We start from the raw sequence: 9,435 nt of genomic DNA on the forward strand, positions 1-9,435 counted from the left end.
GTTTTGTATCATACATTTATTAAAAAGTGTAATATGTTTGTAGCTCAGACATCAAATGTTATCATAAAAATCCTAACAGAGCACGAAAACGGTATTGGGTGATTCTCATAATGAGGATGAATGATTTATTTTTAGCAAAATAAGTGAAGAAGATGATGAAAATAGTCATGGTATAGTCTTGAAATTTACAGATGAGAGAAAGTAGGAAGAAGATGAAGATGGTAAAACCTTGAAACTTACCTGAAAAGATAAAGAAGGTGAAGATGGTGATGATAGAATCTTGAAACTTAAATGAAAAGTGAATAAGATGATGGAAGAACCTTGAAACTTATAGAGAGAGAAGTAGGAATCTCGACCGACCCAAAGGTAGGGATGAAGATGATGAATGGAGATGATGAAGATGATGAATGAAGTTGTTGCATCCGTATAGGTTAGGGTTTCCGTTTAGTTTAGGGTTTACATTTTTAGAAGAAAAAATGCTTTAGAGAGAGAAAGTGGAATTCTCGACAGTTAGGCGTGTGGAATTCTCGACAGTTAGGCGTTGTTTTTTTTTGTACGTCTGAGTCTGAATTGGCTAAATCTGAATAGGCTGAATCATTTTGTAAGTTAGATGTTTGTTTTTTGAATCTGAATTTTTAAGTCTGGGTTAACTATTTCACATTTATACCCCTATTTAACATTTTTCACAAACAAACCTAATTCTCTAAAGGCCTTTTACAAAACTCTATATTTTTTCTCTCTAATAAATAGAAAAGCAAAATCTTAAACTGCTCCATTTATCTCTCTCCATTTCTCAGCCTCACTCTCACTCCCTGACAAGATATCTCTCCGGCCAGATCTCTCTATGTTCCCCTTTCTATCAGTTCCTTTCTCTAACAGATCGAATCTAATGGTGTGTGCTTCAGTTTTGATTTATTTTGTGGTGTCAGTTGGTTTTTTGGTGGTGGTGATTCTCGATCTCTGGTGTTGGTGGGTCTCGATTTCTAGTGGTGGTTCTCGAGTTTTGTTGGTAGTGGTGTTGGTTCTCGGTTTCTAGTGGTGTTGGTTCTCGGTTTTTGGTGGTGGTTGCGGTTCTCGATTTTTTGGTGGTGGTTCTCGGTTTGTGTTATTGGTGGTTATTGGTGGTTTTTGGTGGTGGTGGTGGCCGTTTGTATCTGTAGTGGGGATAGTGGTCAGACTTGTAGCTGTGGTGGTGATAGTGGTCTGACTTGTACCTGTTGTGGTGGTGGTCTGATTGGTGGTAGTGGTGGTGGTTTGATTGGTGGTGGTGGTGGTCTGATTGGTGGTGGTGGTGGCGATCTGATTAGTGGTGGTGGTGGTCTGATTGTGCTAAATAAAAGGTTTGACTCTAAGAATATTTTTAATTATGGGGGTATAAATGACATTTAACATATTTCAGCTATTGGACTCTTGTTTTCAGACTTGTTTTGAAGTCTGAAATATGTGGGCTATTTTTCAGCCAATTCAGACCTCAACCAAAATCAGCTAGATTTTCAGATTTTCTCAAATTTAAAAATAAACATCTGAAATTGGAATCCAAATCAGATTTCAGATCTGAAAAAATAAAAAAACAAACAACACCTTAGTTGAGGAGATAGAAGAGCCAAAATGAGGAGAGAATAAAATGGGAAGATTTTCTTTGCGATTGGTTTTCAAAAGAAAAATTGTTCCTATATATCTATACAATAAAACAGAAGAGAAAACACTGACTGAGTCAAACATCATTTTTTAACAAAGGATATTGTCTAGAATCTTTTGTCAAAATTTAAAATATAGTCCTTAAAAATAAAAGAACATATTTAAAGAAAGTAACATTGTCCTTCATAGAAATAAAATAATCAGTTAAAAAATAAAAAAGGAATTGCAAGGCTAAATATTTTTTTTTGAAATCTCTATCTCACAATAAAATAACTAACTTAAGAAAAAGAAAAACAAAAGAAAATAAACAATAAGTAAAATACAAAAAAAAAGGATATCAAGAATATAGCAATAATAACTATAGAACGTCAAAGAGAGCACCTAAAGTGATGCTATGGGGCGTCTATAGAAGCACTGAGTTAAAATTTCGTCACACTTAATTGACACAACTGTTCGTGCACTAGGACACGGAATATACCTACTTAGGTTATAAAAGACATTAGGATAAAATCTATATTATAGGGATTTGTGTTTTGTATGAAGATGGAAACTTTTGGACTAGGTTCTTATTATTTTTTCTTTTTTTTTTGCTTAAAATCCTATATTAACAGTACAGGGGATTAAATGTGGGATTAGGTGTTGTTTTTCAGACTCCAAACACAAAAATTAAAGAAATTATCTCAGACACTTTGGGTGCATAAACAAAAAGTTTTCTCCAAATTTTCTTGTAATTTTTTTTGGCCAGCGCTTTGGGGAAAGCTAAATAGTTTCCTGGGTGTGAAGACTTGGTCAAAAATTGGTCAATTTTGTTTGACAATTTTATTTAGGGGGAAAGCAACATAGCTTCTCCACCTCAGCTCTCTCTCTCCACCTCACCTCTTTATCTTCTCCGATTAGGTCACCGGCCGGCGACCATGAAAAAAAAAAAATTCACTCTCTCTCTCTCTAGAAACTCCGGTGAAGGGGTTTCCCTTCGCCGGAGTTTCTAGAGAGAGAGAGAGTGAAATTTTTTTTTTCTTTTCTTTTTTTCATGGTCGCCGGCCGGAAAATATTCCGGCCGGCGACCTAATCGGAGAAGACAAAGAGGTGAGGTGGAGTGTTTTTTTTTATCTCCCCTTAAAATTTATTCCCCGGAAAATTTCTAAAAATCTACGTATTCCCTTTAGAATTTTACACCCCGGACACTATTTAGCTTTCCCCAAAGCGCTGATTTTTTTTTTCACTAGTTGGGTGCATACACTTTGGAGCCATAGTTTTTTTTTTTTTTTTTTTTTTGTTGAAAGGAGCCAGAGTTAGTTACTCATGGATATTGAAAGAGAGACCCAACTAGTGAAAAAAAAACAGAATGGTTAAATTCGAACTATATACTCCATTACTTTTTGGCCGAGTATCATTTGACATTGTTTTTCTAAGAAAAACGTGGGAAATAAAATCCATTAGATTCCCGATCGAGGATTAAATCTCTTCTATCTAAAACTATAAAGTCCGAATAATTCGTACTAAATCTCACTCTTATATTCTATTTGGAAGGTCGAATGGGAGCCTCTCCTCTGATAATATAGAACATAAATGTCTCTGCCTCACTCTCACTTTAAAGCTCAAAAAGTGGATGTGTCATTTCAAACCTGAATAAATAAAAAAGTCTAGGCGCCTAGCATAAGTCTTTGGGCGCACACTAGGGAAGAATTCGACTAAATTTTAAGTGGAATTCTTGAATATGTGGACGTTTATTTCACGGAATGTTCAACCAGTTCATCTGAAAGCCCTCATTGGTGTAGGACGAAGAATTTATTGTAGGTCAAATGGTGCAAATATAAAATCGTTGTTTATTGTGTAAGAATTTGAAAATGCTCTTTCACCTCGGTCGCATAACGTTAAAATATAAATAATTTTTTTTATTTTTAACAAATAAATGTTTAAATTCGCCTGTATTTATTTATTTTGATTCTAGGGTTATCCATTTGCAAAATATATAAATGGAAAATACGAGGATTTCAAAACTGAGATTTCAATGAAGAAATTCATTGAGGTGAGATTCAAAATCAGGAAAGGAAAGAAGAAGAAGATAAGGGAAACCCTATCTTGAAAATTAAAGTCAGTGTCATAATCAAGAACAGTAAAGGGTAGTGGTCAAAAGTCTAAGAGAAGAAAGATAAAGGAATTTTACATTTGAAGAATAAAGATAGATAGATATCCATGGAGACCCATTTGTATGCATGTGATCATGTTCATAAAAGACTCTTATTTGTCTTGAAACATTGTTTCAGAAGTCTCATAACTCTCTGATCAAAAAAAGGAAAATTTAAGGGTAGGTTTTGATGATGATAAGAAACCATCTACTTTGGCAGAAAAAAGAAACTCATTCACTTTTCCTATCTTCATTTATGTTCTTAGTGGATGGCTAGCTGCAATTAGATCATAATCCACTCTCAATATGTAGATCCCATTTGTGAGGCTTAACTTAATAAGTAGATTGAGAACTAAATACATGTGATGTGAAGAGGTTTTTGCATGTCTAGAGTCTAGAGACTGTATTATTAGTACAAAAATGATTGGGGGACTCCCTAAGCATACTCCATGATGTACTCAGTACTCCATAGTTGAGTTGGCTATGGAAAGACCAAAATATCCCTTGTTCTATTAGGAGAGTACACCGTGGAGTATGCTCATGGACTCTCCCCTGTCACCTTTGTTATTAGTAAGATTTGAAACTTAGCAAGTGTTCATATCTTTTGAACACGCAGACACTCTGCGAAAAAAACAAAATCTCGTACCGAGTAAGATAGGCTGAGATGATAAAAGACATAAACAACATTAGTACATTGTTAGGGCTTTGATTGTCACATTGCGGAACACGGGCATATTTAAGCTAGGGCTCAGATGACAAAATGGTTTTTCGGGGACATTCTTTGTTGCTACTGGGACATGCGTCGACAAATGTCTTTCTGATTGACTCTGAGTGGTGTAACACTGTGGGCAGCAGTACGACACCAAATATACCATCGACAATTATGGCCAATGACTAGCGACTTTCCTTTATGCATCCACTATTGGCTATCTTATCCGCGACCTTTTTGTATGTCGTCGACAGTACTCCGTCACCAGTGGCCCTCGTTGTTTTTAGTGTAGACACCTCTTTTTCTTTAATTACGTGATAATTTGGGTCGGTTTTCCCTTGAACCCATTAACATGGCCCACTGTAAATGATCAGATTTATTAATGGTGTGTTTGGATGACGGAATCATGATTCCATGGATTCATGAATCCAAGTAATATTTTTTGGTTTGTTTGGCAACTATTAAGAATCCTATGATTTGAGTATTTTTAAACGCTTGTTTAAAAAAAATACTGAAGAAACCTTGTTCTCGAAACTCGTTTTTTCAAATATCGTTTCATTCGAGAACCTTTTGTTTTCTTTATAAATTTTTTTCGAGATCCATTTTTTCGTAAATAATTTTTTCTTTTCAAAACGGTCTTCAAGTAAAAAAAGTTTTCAGTCAGTTATCTAAAAAATGATTTTCGACGAAAAAAAAATTTAGATTATAAAATGGTTTGGAAAAACAAGAATTTTCAAGGAAAAATATGTATTCGGGGGAAAAAAACAGATTTTCGGAAAAAAAAAAAGTTATTTGGAGAAGAATTAGTTTTTGGGGGAAAAGTCGGGTTTTGGAACACTTTCTGGAAAAAAAAACCTTTTTTGAAGAAAACATGATTTTCGGGAAAAATATGTTTTAGACAAAAAAACTGATTTTTGTAAAAAATAATTATTTTGTAGAAGGAAATATATATATATATATATATATATATATATATATATATATTTTATTTTAAGTTTGAAATCTAGATTTATTAACCCAAAATCCTATGGGGTAGGGTGGAATTTTAGTCCAATACAAATTTTGGAATTAGAAATCCTTAGGATTTAAGTGTCCCAGGAGTCTTGGTAGCCAAATAGACCAAGGATTCTTGAATCCTACCAAATTCCACTTTTGATAAGAATCCTACTTAGGAATCCTGCAACCAAACACACCATAATTATAATTATATTGTAATTATAAAAGAACTCTAATTGGAATAGCTATGCCACGTAAAAAACAGCTGAACTATAACGGAAGACTGATTAGGTAAGACGACCGTCAGACTTGAAAATCTGCCCAACCATAAAAATCAACTAGGGTTTGAAGGACGATGCCCAAATGACATCACTACAGTACTATTGAGTTTGGATGAGCTTTGGAATAGAGAGCGGCTAAAGGTCCCCATGAAAATTGTTCTTCGCCCATACGGTTCTGCAGAAGGCGCCTGAGTGCCTCCTCACTCATCTTTCTCTCTCTTTAAAAATCGCTCTCTTCCTCTCAAATCTCTACCTCATTTAAAGATCATTAATCAATCAAGATTACACCCCAAAATTTATCGTTCTCTTGAAAGTTCAATCTTGCTTATGAAGTATTTGATCTAGATTACCCAACTCTTATTCAGAGATCTCAAGAGACCCTACAGGATCGATCTTCCTCTCAACTTTCTCTCTCTTTCGATCACTTCATCAGATTAATCCAAACATTTTATCATATTGTAAATCCAAACATAAAGAACGAAACTTGCTCGGACTGATGAAGACGGGTCTAGGACTGTAACCAGTCCGAGAGTCAAAAAATGGTCTCAGACTGAGGTAGTCTGAGACCTTCCAAACTAGTCAGTTCTTGACATCTCTTTGGCTCTCTGACTGGCCAGTCTGAGACCTCTCTTTGTCCCTCGACCCGATCAGTCCAATATTACTTTTGGTTCTCAGACTAGTCAGTCCAAAAGTGGCGCCTACAGATTTCGAAAGTCAAACGGGATTAACTAGGGTCAACCCCTTTCAGGAGGTGTGAAGAGCAATTTCTAATGGCGCGTTTAGCCGCTCTCTTTGGAATAATACATGAAAAGAAGGTTGTTGGAAGTTGAATCTACTTTGAGAAGAATAGATTATGTATATTTCAACAATAAAAAAAAAAAAGATTATGTATATGCTTTCTTATGAAAAGTAAGGAATATAATATTTTGATGAGCTATACAAAATATTCCAAGCCACTAAAAACTTGAGATAATTCATCCAAGTAGTGAAGTCTTAAAGGACTAGTCACATGCAAATAAACTTCAGCCTTTGAGGGTTTGAATAGATTTCATGAGCATAAGAATGATAAAGATGTTGTGATGGTCAAAAGAAAAATAAAAGTATCATTTATTGAAGTCTGAAGACAAGAAGCATGAGGATTCTTCAAAGAATATTAAAGATATGGACGGTTATATTTAGCTATCTATGTTATGTCCATTCCATGAACTTAACCACATTAGTTTTTTTTTTTCCAATAATTTCTATGTTATCTAATTTTAACTTTCTTGACCATTAGCAAAGGTGGTAACTAAAAGAACATTTGTTTAACAAGGTTTTCAACCTAGTCCGATTTAAAAAGTCCGAATATATCAATTTCGATGTTCAATGAGAGCATCAAGATAACGTACTCTATAAAGTTTTTATAATATTTAATTACGCTTTACTTTCAAATAAAATCTTGAACTTCAAAAAATTCTTTTTTTTTTATATGTAAATGAAGGGGCTAACTTTCAACAAAAAAAAAATGAAGGGGCTATAAAAATAACAAATGTAGATTTATGCTAGATAAATAAATTATTAAAGAAAGAGATACTATGTGACCACAAGGCAAAAGCTTAGTAATCTTGGGGAGAAGTGGGCAAACAACTTTATTTTTTTTTGTTGAATGGCAAACAACTTTAAGTGTTGTATGATATAACCATGCCATTTTTGGCATGTTTCATGTGTTTTGTTTGACATCATCATCCATTTAGGAGTAGTAGTCAATTTAAACTTTAATGAAATTATTTTAGGAGTATGACTCTCAAAACTCACCTAATTAAGGGAGAAAATTATTATCACTAATTATTATTATGTTAGGTATATTTCTTTTGGAATGTCTTTATGTGCCTGAAGTATCTGGTCATCCCCAATTGGGTTGAAACTTTTGATCAAATATTCTGACCACATGAGGACATGTGGCATTGCTCACTATTGCCCACTTGTCAATAAAAGGTTGGCTAAATCAAACCACCCAATAAGACTATTTCATGATATATATATATATATATATCCTTATTTTCTTCTCTATTTAAACAAGTCTTGTGAGTAATATTTTCTTCTACAAACTAAGAAACATAGTTCTTTCAAACATTATATGAGAACAAGAAGAATGGCTACCATTTCATTGAATCAAAGGATGAACCAACTCTCAGTTGGCAACAACAAGGATATTCAATACCCTCAACATGGAGTTGTAATTGAAGAGATTCAAGGATTGATCAAAGTTTACAAAGATGGGAACGTTGAACGTCAACCCATTGTGCCAATCGTTCCGGCCACCGTAGCTCAAGAACTCGATTTATTATGCAAAGATGTAACCATAGACAAATTCAATAATGTTTGGGCTAGATTCTATGTCCCAAAAAGCCAAGGAAAGCTTCATCCTTTACTTGTTTACTTTCATGGTGGTGGGTTTTGTGTGGGTTCAGCTTCTTGGATTTGCTACCATGAATTTTTAGCAAAGCTTGCTTCTATATCTGGTTGTATTATCATGTCGGTTAATTATCGTCTAGCACCTGAAAATCGTCTTCCAGCTGCTTATAATGATGGTTTTAACTCACTAATGTGGGTTAAACAACAAACTCTAAATGGGTCTAATGACCAAAAATGGTGGTTGAATAAGTGTAACTTATCAAAGGTGTTCTTAGGTGGTGATAGTGCTGGTGCTACTATAGCCCATAACGTAACGAAAAGAGTCGGCTCATTAGGACCCATGGATCTAAACCCATTGATTCTCAAAGGGGTCATATTGGTACAACCATTTTTTGGAGGAGAAGAAAGAACAAACTCTGAGAAGTTCATGTCTCAACCTCCTACCTCTGCCTTAAGTCTAACAGTATCGGACGTATATTGGCGATTATCATTGCCGGTTGGTTCGAGCCGTGATCATCAATGGTGCAACCCTCTAGCCAAGAATGGAACCAAATTGGAAGAATTAAGGGTTCCTCAAATTATGGTTTGTATATCAGAAACGGATATTTTGAAAGATAGAAACTTGGAGTTTGTTAATGCAATGAGAAAAGCAGGGAAGAAAGTGGAGCAGGTTATGTGTATGGGAGTAGGGCATGCTTTTCAGATTCTTAATAGTGATCAACTTTCACAAACTAGAAAACATGAAATGATGTCTCATATTAAGACTTTCCTCAACAGATAACACAAATCCGACCCAATTATAAAATATAATTTGAAATATGACCTTGTGCCCCCCACAAGTCTCCTGGCTGAATCCTGACCAGGTGACATGGTTGGGCATTATATCAAGATTGATATGATTTTGTTTTCAAAATTTGTAGACTTATTCTATCTTTTTCTAAAAGAATAGGTATATGTACTTAAAGATGTGTTGTTGAAGTTAAGATCCAATGTAATCAATGTAAGTTGGTTTCATTCTATGTAATTGCTAAATTTTGTGATAATTTTCCGTCTCTCTTTATATTGTCTTTGTTTTTGACATTCAAGAGTTGTTATGGGTATATAATTTTCTTCATCAATTGAGCTCTGACAAGTCCGTCTAAAAGTCTTCGACATTTACTAAGCAGGAAATTAGGTCGAAGATCTAATTTTAAACGTTTTTAAGTTAAGAAGACGAGTTATATTTTTTTCTAAATCCAAATTCTTTTTTTCGGTTAAAACCCTAATATTGTTTGCAAAGATCGATGTTG

The 9,435-nt window shown here is 34.4% G+C and overlaps 1 protein-coding gene across 1 annotated transcript; it reads left to right on the forward strand.

Moving 5' to 3' along the window:
- Nucleotides 1-7,830: 7,830 nt before the first annotated feature.
- On the forward strand, nt 7,831-9,186 carry CXE17 (carboxyesterase 17). Its single transcript, XM_086669856.1, has one exon. The coding sequence runs from the start codon at nt 7,869-7,871 to the stop codon at nt 8,925-8,927; it is 1,059 nt and encodes a 352-aa protein (XP_086525982.1). The 5' UTR covers nt 7,831-7,868; the 3' UTR covers nt 8,928-9,186.
- The last annotated feature ends 249 nt before the right edge of the window (nt 9,187-9,435 follow it).

The sequence above is a fragment of the Eschscholzia californica genome, unplaced genomic scaffold (assembly GCF_041429995.1).
Source record: "Eschscholzia californica isolate CP2 unplaced genomic scaffold, dmEscCali1.0.p SCAF_3, whole genome shotgun sequence".
Lineage (NCBI taxonomy): Eukaryota > Viridiplantae > Streptophyta > Magnoliopsida > Ranunculales > Papaveraceae > Eschscholzia > Eschscholzia californica.

Bases quoted from the DNA above. Each gene is read 5' to 3' on its own strand.
- CXE17 (XM_086669856.1), top strand. From the start codon at position 7,869: ATGAGAACAAGAAGAATGGCTACCATTTCATTGAATCAAAGGATGAAC.